The following is a 15,409-nucleotide window of genomic DNA, read 5'->3' on the forward strand; positions in this document are numbered from 1 at the left end:
GTCAGTTTAGTCACACTCCCTAGCCTTGTATTACACCTTGGAGAGAAAATGCGTGCAAACAAGCGTGCTAATCGTACAAGTGTGATGGCATCCCTTCGGGCTTTTATGGAAGGTGGCACCCTCTTAGACACTAGGCAGGCAGGGTTCAGATTAAACGTCACAGTACTGAGCTTACAGTGCCCAATGTTAAGGAGATACTGATATATGTAGCCACAGGTGAAAGACACACAGAATATCTTCTATTAATGGACCTCTCAGAGAAGTTAGAACAGTGCAGACATAACTTCACTCTTATATTCTGTTGGGCAACCTGGAGAGGAGTTCAGGAAATACATGAAGGACTAAAACTGCCCTGAATGAGCTCCACCCACTATGGTAGGTCAGGAGCTCTCTATGGAAAACCCCTCCTGATTCTTTGGGCTCCCACAAAGCCTGCCCTCTGCACTCTTTTGTTGTATTCATGGAGACATGTCCTTGTGCCAGAAGACAGTCTTCTGTTTCAGCTACCACTCTATGGGCCCGCAGTCCACTGTAGATAGATGGGGAGTTCTCCCATCTCAAGAGCGCTGATTTCTAAAACCAGGCCTGGCTGACACATGACGCAATCCATTGCTGCAGCTAATTGAGTAACTATGAATGTGCCAAACTTGCCACATAAATAATCAGTGGCGGCTGCCTCAGAAAGGGGGTGGTGAGGCAGAGGGATAAAAAAAATAAAAAATAAACTTAGCAGTGAACGCCGCCGCCTCTCCTGCTTCCTCAGTCTCTGCAATGGCAGCTGGAATGGAAGCACCCAGGCTCCCAGACTCTTTCAGGTAATCATGACACTACATGACAACAGAGTCGTGATTGGACTGAGCGGCTTGCTTGGCTGCTCTGGCAGTGCCTGTGAGCCCAGGCATATTCTCCACCCGGCTGTGCAACATAGCCAGGTGGAGAACATGCTATGTGCGCATGATGGTTGTGCCGGCCCAAGTGGGCCGGCCAGCCAAACCATCATGCGCACTTAGAAAGCGGGCCTGCCAAATCGTCATGCGCACTTAGAAAGCGGGCCTGCCAAACCATCATACGCACTTAGAAAGCGGGCCTGCCAAACCGTCATGCGCACTTAGAAAGCGGGCCTGCCAAACCGTCATGTGCACTTAGAAAGCGGGCCTGCCAAACCATCATGCGCACTTAGAAAGCGGGCCTGCCAAACCATCATGCGCACTTAGAAAGCGGGCCTGCCAACCCATCATGCGCACTTAGAAAGCGGGCCTGCCAAACCGTCATGTGCACTTAGAAAGCGGGCCTGCCAAACCGTCATGCGCACTTACAGAATGCAAACCACTCCTCCTCCCTCTGATGACGGCGAGCCACGCCCGCCCTAACCTGGCTTTGAGTCTGCACAGAAAAATTAAATGATAATAACATCTTGTTATTGTAATTTTATTTTAATTTTTTTGCACTGCTTATAGAGCAGTGTGACTCCGCCTTAGCGGAGGAGCCACCACTGTAAATATTCCACCATCTTTCGTATATTTTGCACACTCAAACACAAGATTGCTTGTTTCTAGTACAAACTGATTAAATGTCAGTAACAAAAGGACATGTAATGGCACACTGTGCAGTTGGTAACTGCTCACCTTTCAGCTGTTCGTTGTTGTATTAAAGCATTTAAAGGGGTTGCAGTGTTGCCCAGACCGTGTTAACATCCCCAATAAAACATGGCGGAAAGAAAGATCTCTTATTCACAATGACAATGGTTCGTTTCAGTATTTCACAGGCACTGTCCTCCAGCAGAAGCTGTGTGAAGAGGGCACTCACAGGCTGGAGGAATCCCAAGCCTGGCGCATCGCTGCGGAAGGTTCAGAGTCTTGAATCCTAAAGTGCTTCCTCGTGAGACAAGTGCATAACAACCATTAATGGACCCTGGTGCTCTATATGTCTGTTTGGCATCAGAAATTGGCCCTGTAGAGTGAACACATGTACCTTTTACAATATTATAACTTTGATGTGCAAGAAAAAGGAGGCCCGCCACCTTTTATTGCAAGGAAAGAATCGCTTGTTGTGCGTTGTACGTGCATGGCTGTGGACAAGTGGGTTTATTTTCTGGTGAGTGCAAAACTACATGTTTAACACAAATATTTTACTATGCAATAAGGAAGGGCTGTGTTCATAAAAAGTATTCCTGTGCTGCCTGCAAAGGTAAAAGCATTAATTGCTGGTAAATAACATTTTGAATAGGATGTACTTAGTGCTTGTAATTTTCCTTCTTAAAGCCTGTGTTCTTAAAACATTGTGATTCCTTTTGTATGATCATTTAGTCATCGTTGCATCATATTTTAGTTCTCCTTTGTATATTAATTCCAGTGACTCTTCTTATAATCAAGATGGCAGGATAGAACGTCAGATCCTTCTTAAGGGCACTCTGAAAACATGTATGGCGTGTCCTGGCATGACTTCAAAAGTCATGTGGCAACATTTTAACTTTTCCTTTTACATCTCCACATATCCGGTAAGGAGATTTCAGGGGGTGTCTCCTGCAGAGACCTGCAGGTCATTGGTCCAATTCTCAGCAGGGCTAATACAGTCTTTCCTCATATGAAACTCTAATAATTAAATATCTTTGAATCGAGAAATAATAACATCTATTATTTAAACACCAAGAGATGTCAATTTGCAGGGTGTGCTCAGTGACTAATCCACTTTTTAATTATAGTTTTAGAATCTCTTAAGAAATTAATGTAATTTTTCAGTTTTTGTGGATTGCCTAATGTCCTGCTCTTAAAGGAAATACTTTTTTCTATAAAAACAAATCTGCCCAGTTAATGATTAATAGTCTAGACATAGCTTTAAATGAAAGCTCCATACACAGAACATGTCTATGTACAATTTAACATTTGTCATACAGGATCAATGCGTTAAACAATCCAACCACCAGTAATCTGAATTCCAACCTAACTATAGCAAACAAGTCCATGTTAGCAGTCACCTATGTGAGCTTATAGATGTCCCTAGATGGACACCATCCTACAGCACTTGCCTCTTTCCCCACCCACGCCTTACCACCGCACATGACACAGCTGACCCCGCATCCTGATGGGGAACCAATGGGGTTGGATGGAGAGTTGTGGACAGTCCTGGGTTCATTGCAATCCATTCCAACAGAATAAACCCAGTTCATGCTCACGGAGGCTCAACCTGATGTCTGCAAGAAGGCTGTCAATGCCAGACAGTGCCTCCCCCTCATTCCAGGACATGTGCACACCACCTTTCCCTCATGTGTGTCTCACTGAGCAATGTCCCAGGAGAGGCAGTCATCTCTACGCCCTTAGACCCTGGATGAGAGATTGGATGGGGTGCTGCTTGATGGGGTGGGCATCAAGGCTGTAGGAGTAGGGCGTAGATAGAAAAGATAAAGGGTTACTTCAGGGGAAGTAAAGAGTTACAGGCCCTATCCCCAGCTATAATATAAAGGGCTGACTGTCCATCACTCTAGTAACGATTAGAACAAGGAAGGCTAGGACTTGGAGTGATGAAGATTAGTGGTAACCAGTCTGGACATTTTCCACAACTAATGCAAGTATGGAAGAGACAGATATAATATTACAGCTTTGATGCAAAATAAAGGCGTAAGAAAAATAAATGAAGGAAAAAAGTACAGGAGAAAAGGCACCGGTGCAACCAGGCCTACATATCATTTAAGGCAATGGACCCATAACACCTCCACATTGTTATAGTGAGGAAATATAACCTTTTCTACAACGAGAGAGTCATCTTTAAAATAACCCCGCTTTCAACGTTTGCCCTCCTGCCCTTTTTCCAAAAGTGTATTCTTTTTTTTGCTTTTTTTACACCTGCCGATGGTCTATGAAGCAATATAGCCACCAACCATAAGTAATCCGGTGCCACTGCTACTATAAAAAAGCATTTCTTGTCGAAATTGCACCTCTGAATAAAAATACAAAATCTTAATAAATGTCACCTCTTGGCCTAAAATGTATCCACCTCGAGCCAGCCTCTATACCTGTGCTGAGAAGCAGCTCATGACTGCAAGGTTATTGTCCAATAGTTATTTGAAAACTCCGGAAGACTCCGCAGAGTTCCGCAAACAGGTGGAATTTACCACGTCACTCTCTCGCACTGATTCTAAGTGCGGGGAGCTTGTTCTGTGCTGCAAATTCAGCACAAATGGCACCACTCAACGCGCCAGATGGCACCGCTTCTTTGCCGCCGCTCGAGTACTTTTTCTATTTGAACAGAAGCTTACATACCGCAAACGATCGTGACCCCTACGTTGAGAAAAGCTCGCCAAATGCCCTCCTTGCGCCCGAAAATCACACTAAGGGGTGCCAATTCTCGCTCACGCTCACCAACTTACCGTTGGCAAGCCGTACACAAGAAAAACTCCACCATGAAGCGGTTGGCCGGAACTCTGCATTACAAGTGTAATGTGGAGTATCCAAAACTCCACAATTCCGCCGGCAGAGTGGAATTTATCGCCCACTCCTAGTGTCCACAAGATGTAGCACCATGACTGGAGGTGACCCACATATTCCAACCATCTGCCCATAAACCCTGCAACACACTCGGCTATGTGTCCCTCCACCGGAAACTGAAAAAGCACCTTAGTCACTCATTCTATATTTCCCAATTTGACTGGGATCATGCCCCTCTGCCGGGACCCGTATTAATTGTTAGTGGCCTTTCTTCTGGAATGTGGCATATTGAGTTTGTGTCAGTGCTGGTGTATGATTGTGCTGTGTGAGTGAGTGCTGTGTTTCATTCTACATTCTCATTTACAGTACTATTTATTTTTCTCTACATTTATCCATCATCCTAATCCTTGTAGACATGCGTTATCACTGTCTCACCTGTGATGCTGTAAATTAAATGTTGACATTGCGAGTTCCGGTTTTGGCAGTCGCCTTGAGACAACAAGCCTGATCACATGGTCTAACCTGCTGTCATGCTATTTTGTTTATATGGTTGTCGAGATATTTGACTTCATAACAGTGGCGACAAGCATATGGGACTCCAGATCCTGGCCTTGCCGTCTTGCTTTTGCTGGCCCGTTTCTGAGCTGTTCTGACCCGGTTTAGCTCTGCTGCAATCATTGGTGGACCATCAGAAATGGTTATTACTGGTACCTCACATCCTGCCTTCATGTTAGCATGGTTACCTTTCCACTCACAATCCCATTCGTCCAGTTGTTTTCGGTCTGCGGGTATTCACTCTGCATGCATGGCGTCTCAAGCCTCATACACAGTTGAACGCCATCTTGTGTCACCATTGCAGTCATTGCAGGTAATGTTTTACAAAGGTACTGGTGGCCATCTTAGAAGAATTTTATAAGCCTGTAAACTCTTTATTTTGTATTGGCAGCTGACTTTGTGAATGTGAGTTAGTAAGCGGATCTACCTATCTCATAGATACGTCTTTGATGCCCGTGCTTGTATACTTATAAACACAAGTCCTAAAAGATGCCACAGCAAATTGATTCTTCATTGACATGCCTGCGATGCCTGTGCGGCACCAGGATTAGGTCAGTACAACGACGTTAATCTTCCTACCTCCCTTGTTCTGGGTTTTTTAGCGCCTAATTAATACATGATTGATCTTCCACGCCTAGGTTGCCCCCTCTCGTCCTGAAAAGACTGGCAGCGGAGGTTTAAGTCACCCTCTATGCACTAGCTGAGTCGAAACGTCGAGGCTCCCCACCCACACAGGGCCTGTACCGCATTCCTCCCTATCTTCTGATGTTGCATTGATGCATTTACAAAGAAACTGTATAACATGGTGTAAATCATTTCTTTAGGACAGGCCATTCTGTACTGGTCTCTTTACCAGTCCATTGCCATAATTATTGAAAAATGTGTGTATTCTAAAACTAGTGACTTTCACCTATCCCTATTCATCAAGAGCACACCCATCCCTCACTCCCCCTCTTGAGCAACCTTAAGCATCTTTCTAAATGTCAAATAATTTTGATCGAATTAAAGTATATGGAATAAATATACTATAACTTAAATAACTTTTGGCGCGTCTTCTTTTTGTTTAACATTGACTGTATGTTTTAAATAAATTCCTAATTTTGTTATTAGGGCATGTAGTTGCATTTTTTGATTACTAGTGTTTGACTGACATTGCGACACACGCAGGATATATCACAATTTATTTCTCTCTAAAGCAGTCACGGACCAATTTTTCATTCTCGCATTGTACCCAGGTCTGGTGACGTTTATTGGGCTACCCCATTATTTTGTAATGGACAGCAAATTGAGGGGCTTGTTCTATGCATGCATCTGTCATCTGATCCATCTGCGATACACACAGGTTTGTTAACACTAATGTGATTACTGTTTGACATTCAGGAGGAATATAAATGCACTGAGATTTCGAGTACCATGTAAAACAAAATATGTATTCATTCATAACCTCATACTTTTGACAATTTATTCAGCTTATTATGCATGTTAGCGACTACTATTCCAATAAAATGCACACATTATGGTGCTACTGTCGTGTGTCAAACTATTATGCAATCAGAGCTTTACATACTGTGACATATTATCTCTAATTGACATTTATTAAATGTTGTATTCATTTTTCTGGTGTATTGTATCTTTGGGGTGCATTTAAGCTAATGCTAATTCTCCATCATGCAACAATAATTTGATACCTAGCAGAAATATTTTCAGGTTCAGAATGAACCCCAACATCATGAACACAATGGAAGGAGGAATGTTGGATGTATTTGTTTGTTATTGACGTGAACTACATTCCTGCTAAGTGTAAACATAGAATGTAACTGCTGTATCTTGTTGTGAAGCTCAGGAGATCTTTGTAACCCTGCCAGGACTAATACCAACAGCTGATGAAAGTGATTGTAACAACGTTGATGAAGCTATGGCAGGATTAGAGAGAGCTACTTCAAACCCTCAACAAGAGTCAATCGATCAATCAGGTTGTACTTGTAGAGTGTGATTTGTCACCCAGGAGGGTATCAAGGTGCTTGCTGCAGGTCTCGGTCAAAGAGCCATGTCTTCAGCCCCTTCCTGAAGTCGGTCAGCGAGGATGCAGCGCGGGGGTGGAGGGGAGGGTGTTCCAGGCTTCGGCAGTGAGGCGGAAGAAGCAGCATCTTCCAGGGCGGCAACGGCGTATGCGAGGGATCTGTGCGAGGGGTGCGGAGTGGAGGTTCCTGGTGCGTCAGTGGAAGTCCAGGCGGTGGTTCATGAAGGCGGGTCCTTGGTCATGGAGGGCTTTGTAGAAGTGGGTCAGGAGCTTTCAAAGGCATCTCTTCTGAAACGGGAGCCAGTGGAGGTTTTCAGGTGCTGGGTGATGTGTCTTTTCTTGGGCAGGTTGAGGATCAGTCTGGCGGCTGCGTTTTGAATCGCACGGAGTCTTTGCATGAGTTTGCATTCCCCTCGTCCAGTTGGCTGGTGATGATGGCCTGTGTTACCATCTTCCTTGTGCTGATTGGGAGCCACTTGAAAAGGTTGCTGAGCATGCTGTGCATGTGGAAACAGGCTGAGGAGACTGCATTGACCTGACGTTTCATGGAGAGTTCACTTTCAAGAATGATTTCGAGGTTTGGGGAGTGGTCTTTTGGCCTGAGGGTGGGTCTGAATTCCGACGTCTACCAGGAGTCGTTCCAGAGGTCGGTGTGTTTGCCGAAGATCAGGACCTCAGTTTTGTTCGTGTTGAGCTTGAGGCAGTATTTCTCCATCCAGGCTGAGACGTTCTTAATGTAGTTGTGGAAGTTGGTCTTCATTGAGGCTGGGTCGGCTGAGAGCGAGAGGACGAGTTGCGTGTTGCCAACGTAGGAGATGATGTTGATTTCATGGGATCTGATGACGTCTGCAAGTGGTGTCATGTAAACGTTGACGAGGGTTTTGCTGAGGGAAGACCCTTGGGGAATGCAACAGATGGTGTGCTTGGCTTGGCCTGTCCAGTGAGAAAGGATGCCATCCATCTCAGCGCGTCGTCTGTGATATCAATCTGGCATAGGCGATCGATGAGAGTGTGGTTGGAGACAATGTCGAAGGCTGCGCAGAGATCAAGGAAGATCAGGGTGCCTGATTCTTCTCTCTCGAGTAGGGTGCAGATGTCGTCTGTGGCAGTGATTAGGGCTGTCTCTGTGCTGTTTCTGTGTAGTAGCTTCTACACTTGTGTGCAGAGAGAAGGTGAAACATTGGACACATTCTTGTCATCTTTAACAGGGTAAGAGACCACTTGTAACTTTGGGAACCTTTTTGATGAAATGCTAAGAGACCAATGAATGCATGTAAATGGCAGGAAGGTTCAAGGAAGTTTGTGGTTTACTCGGATCCAACCTTTACACATGTGGAGTTAGGAATAGTAAATCCATACTTACCTATATGCACTTACCTTCACCATATTTTGGTCCTTAATATTCTCGCCCCCCAATATTTTTGTTCCTGTTATTCTGACATATAAACCTAAACAGAATGTCAGATCAGGAGTTCCAGCTTTGGTGCCTCTGTTGATGAATGTCCACAGCACAAAATGCAGTTTTGTCAGTCGCACTGGGACATCGAGCCTCATTAGATGGTCTAACTTGTCTGTCTTGTCATAAAGACAGTTCCTACATATGTTTGTCCACAGGTTTGGCATGGTAACCCCTTGAAGACCAGCAGCCCTAACGCCAGTCACCCCAGCCATCATTCCCTGCTTGTGACCTCATCTCATGCATAATCTTCAAAAACCACAAGAAAGCGATATGGCATGACAGACTTCAGGCTCTGTGAGGCTTACAGAACTCATTCGGCATTATTGATTTAGCAGAGCCCTTTGTGTGTCTGGCATCAAGCAATGCTCAGATCTGACATGTGAGTGAACTGGCTTCAGCCTTACAGACAGTGGCGTAGCTAGTGCTTTTGCCGTCGGGGTAGTCCCTGAGTTTGCATGCCAGCGACGGCCGGTACAAGTAAGAGCGGAGGAGGAGTCGACAGACTTTGACAAAGGAAAATAAAAGAAAACCACTCACCTTGCGCTCGCCTAAATTGCTCACTTCACGTGAAACGCCGCCGCCCCCCAAAAAATGCCGCCCAGGGCGCACCGCCCCTGTGCCCCTCCCTAGGTACGCCACTGCTTACAGACTACCAAACTTTAATGGGGACATTGCTGTAGACCAAAACTTAAGAAGGAGTGAGAAGTCTTTACAGGAGATCTATCCTCATCTTCCCAAACTAAATGCTTGAACAAACTAGAGGAGGAAATATCTTGAATTTGATAAAGTGCATGTATATGGTCTATCCGAGACCGGTAAGTAACGGCACCCGGGTAAATCGGTGCTCACCTTACATTTGTCTCGGACTTGTGTGAGATTAAAGAAGAGTTTTTATGGATATATACCTGGGTGTATATATATATATATATATTTATTAGGGTCCTCACCCACAGGTACCACCTGTGGCTTGCTTCATCATTGGACCCTTACTCACACACATAAGGTGTGTGAGTGGACTCGACGTGTTTGTAAGCAGAGTTCTGTGATAACTGTGAGTGAAGGCAGGGGATCTTGGTGAGTAAAAAAAAACCTCCAAAACCTAAAAAGTTATTTCATGGTTTAGGTTTAGGGGCTAGATTAAAAGTATGAAAAGTGACACTATATGAGGATATAATGATCCCAAGTGTCTAATCAGTCGACATGTTTCAGCCACAAACTGCCCCGAAAGGTCAATTGGCTTTCTTCAGGACCTGTGTTTTCCCTTATAGGTATAATAAACAGTCTATTGGCATGTACAAATCACATCTTTTTTTAAAAAAAAAACATGCACATTTACATACAGGACCTTTTCCTTGTATGGTCAATTGATGTCTAGGTCAATTTACCGACATCATAGGGAAATTTCAGGGATGGGCCATCCCTATACTCACACATTTGTCAAGGGTACCGGTCCACTCAACCCTCGAGGAGTGCCCCTACAGGTCCTCAGTGTATAGTCTGTATGTAAATGTGCGTGCTTTTCAAAAAAAAGATGTGATTTGTACATGCCAATAGGCTGTTTATTAAAACTAGTAGGGAAAACACAGGTCCTGAAGAAAACCAATTGACCTTTCGGGCGGTTTGCAGCTGAAACATGTCGACTGATTAGACACTTAGGACCATTATATCCTCATATAGTGTCACGTATCAAACTTTTAATCTAGCCCCTAAACCTACGCAATTAAATAACTTTATAGGTTTCGGAGGTTATTTTAACTCACCAAGATCCCTTGCCTTCACTCGCAGTTATCACAGAACTCCGCTTACAAACGTGTCGAGTCCACCCGCACACCTTATGTGTTTGAGTGAGGGTCCAATGATAAAGCAAGCCACAGGTGGTACCTGTGGGTGAGGACCCTAATAAGTATATATATATATACACCCAGGTAAATATCCATAAAAACTCTTCTTTAATCTAACACAAGTCCGAGACAAATGTAAGGTGAGCACCAATTTACCTGGGTGCCGTTACTTACCGGTCACGGATAGATCATATACATGCACTTTATCAAATTCAAGATATTTCCTCCTTCAGTTTGTTGAGACATTGCTGTAGATACATCTCTTGAATTTCCAACAACAACTTATTTTTATATGGCATGCAATACCTCTTCTAAGCACTGTAAATAGAAGGTGGTAGCATTTCCAGATTTAATGACCTTGTGGGAGAGAAGGCTGAGTCGGTATTGCCAGGATTCGATCACATGATGTACAGAGCACAGCAGATATCAGCAGCAAGCGTTTAACTCACCCAACCACGTTCCCGCCCTTTTCTCTTTCAGAATAGAACCACATGACAGAACGAGTTTAAATAATAACATGATGCTTATAGCCACAGACTTGCAGTTTTGAGCGGCTGCGAATACCAGATGTGATTGTTATCCTAACTCATGGGACCTCCTGTATTGACATCACAACAGAGGCGGGACTGGCTTACAAGGAAACCAGAACATCTGCTGGCTGGTTGAAGCCTCTAAAGTATTGAGGAAGAGTTGGTTGAAGGCCATGTAAGTCTAATGATAATTTCTTTCACTCTGCACCCAAAAAGAACACAAATGTATTGTTCTCCCTCCCCTGTGGTATGTAGGTTGCCACTGGCATTCAGTTGTTACTTGCTGCCCCTGCCTATCTGATCGAGGGCTCTGGCCTTTGGTGTCCACTCCCAAATCATGCTTGACCTACACAGGACTCAGCCAAGATGCTGGACTCTGTGGACAGTCCAGAGATGGATACGGGGCATTTGGTTTTCCCTACATGGAAACGGAAGTGAGGGAGGTCCTGCTCCTAGGTGGCGGTGAGACCACAACGCGCCCTTTCACCTGGCCTGACTGTATGGACTGGGCGCCATCCCCAAAGGGTTCTCTCTGGAATTTGGAGGTGATATTAGACAATGGCCTCTCTTTTGAGTCCCCGGTCAAGCTGGATGTAAAGGTAACATAGTCCTTTTACCCCAAAGTCATTGGCGCTACTGGAATATGAACATAGGAATCATCTGGTCCACACCCTTGTAAAAGTGTGAGCACAGAACTGCACAGCTGATTACCTTACTACTCGAGGTGAGTTACCATCAAATGTATAGTCTGTTCACAACAATGCCATTAAGGTCATACTTTGCCTGAAAAACATAATAACATCACACAACAAGCATTGGCAAATCCAATCCATTAGGCATTGACTGAGTTTTTGGCTTTGTCAATGACTATTTTTTTCCTGGTTTTTGTAAAGTGTGATTTTTGAGGAACTGCTTGGTCATTGCCAATGCAAAAAATAAATGTTGGCTAAAAGTAACATTTTTTTCTCTGAAATAGATGTTGTTGTATTAGTCATCGTTATAGAAGGGAACCACTTTCAGTCAATGTGATATTGTAAAAGAGCAGAATGCCGTCATTTGCAGTGAATTTAGCATATGGCTGAGGAGGGCCAGTGCCATTGCCCTGTGCTTTATGCTGTAGTGATCGGAAGAAAAATGTGAATGACACAGCAATAGACCAATGGACGAAGAGGGTTGGCTGAAAACCAGTATTGGTAAGTGTATTATTTATAACATTTTAGTAAAATTAAAAGGTCTGGTCTAACCCCAGCTCTAAAAATGTCGATCAATGGGGCTGGCTGGCAATTAATGACCAAAATTAATTTTAGACCCAGGTATATTGTAACCGCATTTGCTAGATATGGAAGCTTATTAAAGCAGCTTACGTTCCAAATTCCCATAAGGCTTTGCTCTAGCAGTGACACAAAGTTTCTTCTGACCAGGTACAACCCAGAGGAAACTGCATGGCAGGTGAACTAAAGTTAGTGGGGGCAGAATGTGAAACACTCTTTCGAAAGGCCTTTGTGGTATCCCTTTATTCTCATACTGCAAAATTAGATTGATGATAAATCTTTAACGGAGAACTGAGTTCTCTGGCTTTGCTTATAAGTAGGCCTGAGCGTGAAATTCCGCCCTGCTCAAGGAGTTTACTGAGTTCTTCCTACTCCGCGCGGGTCGCGGAGTTCCAAAAAACTTGCAGAGCGGAATCTTTCCACGCTCACCAGCGGTAAGTTGGTGAACACGAGCAAGGAAAATCTTGCTCTAGACCACCTCCTGGCAGTGGCATAACACATGCCCCCACAGCCCCCTCAGGCCTCCCCCCCCCTGCAGCTCCGGGCCCCCCCTGAGCACAGTATTCTGACCTGAGAGCTCCTGATTAAATCCGGAGCGGGGGCCCTTCCATGTACCTTGCAGGGGGACCCCCTCAAGTTTTGTTAAGCCACTGCCTCCTGACAAGAGACCTCAACGCAGGTGGTCGCAGATGGCCGCTATCGTCCGTTCGCCTTGAGGAAGCTGCCGCTGGAGTAGAACATTTACTCGACCAACAGAAAGAAGCAGCGCCCTCTTGCGCTGGTCATGGTGCAGTTTGCGCTGATTTTCCAAATCAAGACAAACACCCGGCGCTAAAAATTTGTGCAAATGGCACGACCTAACACACTCCGCCGCTTGCGGATCTCCACGTAGCGTGGCAGAGTTGTTTTGGTCACTTCCGTAAACTCCTACCTGCAGTTTTATTCGCGGCAAGGTTCTAACCTGGCTCTTGCTGGGGTTTTATCTGTTGTGCATGAATGGTCTAATTTGGTGTTTTTTGTATTTGTATACACTAGTACATGTTTAATTGTGTTTTATATTGTCTAGAATTTGCATTTCATTGTTAGAATGTTATGTTCACTGCTTGCATATGCACCTTCAAACATACCCACTTGCATTGCACTGTTGCACTTTGCAAGCCCCCTTGGTTATCCCAGGGTCCCTGAAAAGGGTTCAGATTGTCTCGCCTTTCAGTTCACTGGCTCTTCCCGGGATCTACAGGTTTCACAGCAGGATGGCCCGACCTTGACATTTCTGTATCTTCCTATTTTCCTGTCCAAATCTTCCATGAAAGATTGGCACCGCCAGCGCAGCCGCAGTCGGCTCTGTGCACTGTAAGAAACAATCCTCAGCGGTAGGCGCTGAACCCACCGAGCTGTATTCCTAAAAGCACTGCCCTGCCATGTGCTAGCGGCCGCCAGGCTCCACTAACAAGCCCTGGCCCTATCGCCTCTTACGGCCTTTCTCAGCGCCGGGGAAGCCAGGCTGGTGCCTGAGGGGAAGTTGTTGATAGCCGTGCCGGAACGACTGATAGGGAAGACGGGGCTGGGCAGGGCCGCAGCTGGATCCTGCCGGGGGAAGAGCGAGCTGCTGCCGGGCATTATCACAGCCCCACAGGCCTGTTTACCTTCCCCTCGCAGGGTGGGAGAGGTCTCCTTCCCACATGTGCACTTGATCGCGGGCGGTGCCCACCCCACGGCGGGCGCGGAAGCCTCACTCCCGAGGCCTCGTTGGAGGAGGCGGCAGCTGCGGACCTGTGGCCTCCAGCTGGGCGGTTTGAAGACACCAGTTCTAGACCAGTTGTAAATGGCTACTGGTGTCGCAGGGAGGACACGAGCCCTGCAGGAAGCAAAGGCTCTCTCTCGTGTGGGTACATGTGGCTACTTGACTCTCTCGAATGGCTGGGCGCTGACCCAGTGAACTTGGCTCCGCAGCTAGAAAACTGGCCTTTTCATCTGCCAATAAACGCTTTCTTCATCTGAGGTGTTTGATGTCAAGGCGGTCTGCGTGGAACAATCTTTGTGGCACAATCTGTGACCAGCGAGCTTCGTGTGAACCCTCTTCCCCCTAAGACATCAAGGCCATGCGCCTCCGGGACTTCTAAAATGTGGAGGCCACTAGGAGCCCACTCAAGGTAGAGCGCCACGCACAAGGAGAGGCGCTACAACAGGAAGCCACCTGTGGGCTCTGGAACCCAATACCCAAGAAGGAAGCCCCTTGAGCTGTGAGGATGAAGAGAGCTCGGGCCATACCGGCCCCCACAGCCGTCGCCTCTGGAGTCAGCCGGGCCACCTTCACGACTGGAGTAAAGTCTGCACCGCGCAGGCGCCCTGCGCTGCCCTCCCACAGCACCACCTGGGGAAGGAGCTTCCGGAGACCGGGCCCAGGTAAGGAGTGGGCCGTATGATGCCACCATGTGAAGGGCTCTCCGTAGGCAAGATGAGGGCTGAGGCTGGCGTAGGGTGAAAGGGCTTGGAATAAAGCGCCTCACGACCTCAGATAGGCGCCTTCCCTCTCTCTTTTCCAAAAGATCTGTGCTAGTGCACCTTTTCACCCCCATAAAGCATACCATGGTACAACCGGAAACCTAGACCCCCCTGTCACTGATACTGTGTGAAGAAACTCATTCCGACTTACAAAGTGATACAAACTGAGAGGTGCATTTAGTGTCATTGGTACAAACACAGCAGTTGGTGCACTTGCTTGTGGGCTTTGTATTTGCACGTGTCTTTGTGGCACGATCCTCTAGGTGAGGTGTTAGTATTTCTGTCAGGGAACTGAGTCTGGGGCACATCTTTAATGTGGGGCACGGATGTTTGTGACGCAGGCCTTGACATTCATTCTAGGTCAGGGTGACTGAGTGAATGTGTTTTTGTTGAAGGAAGCATGACCAACCCCTTATAAGGCTTAAAGAACAGCTGTATTTTTATAAAGCGCTTTCTGATAGAGACCAGCGGCTTTCTAGCACTATAAATGGCAATTTATGTTAATACCAACTCAACGGGGTGCATCTTATTCAACCTTTACACGTGGACTGGTTCTATCATGTAATTGACAGATTGCCTAAATGATGCCCCGGGTTGTGAACTGGCATCCTACAAGGGACTGCGTGCTCAAAGAATGCTCAGGGCATGAACTGGCAGGTTGTAAATGGGCATCAGCCCAAAGGGTTCCCTGGGGCGTGAGCTGGCAGCTTGTGAAGTGCAGTATGCCCAAAAGCTGCTATGGACCTGAATAGGTTTCATGTAGAGAGCAGGCTGTGTGCCCAAAGGATGCCTTGGGTCTTAACTGGC

At 46.1% G+C, this 15,409-nt stretch overlaps 1 protein-coding gene across 1 annotated transcript in view; it reads left to right on the plus strand.

Moving 5' to 3' along the window:
* Positions 1-13,639: 13,639 nt before the first annotated feature.
* Positions 13,640-15,409, plus strand: part of CBFA2T3 (CBFA2/RUNX1 partner transcriptional co-repressor 3) — a 352,675-nt gene continuing 350,905 nt past the window's right edge. Inside the window, exon 1 of the mRNA XM_085639117.1 lies at positions 13,640-14,503. Coding sequence (XP_085495243.1) covers positions 14,347-14,503 — 157 coding nt within the window. The 5' untranslated portion in view covers positions 13,640-14,346. The remainder of the gene's footprint in view (positions 14,504-15,409) is intronic.

Source organism: Triturus cristatus, chromosome 12, assembly GCF_964204655.1.
Source record: "Triturus cristatus chromosome 12, aTriCri1.1, whole genome shotgun sequence".
NCBI classification, from domain to species: domain Eukaryota; kingdom Metazoa; phylum Chordata; class Amphibia; order Caudata; family Salamandridae; genus Triturus; species Triturus cristatus.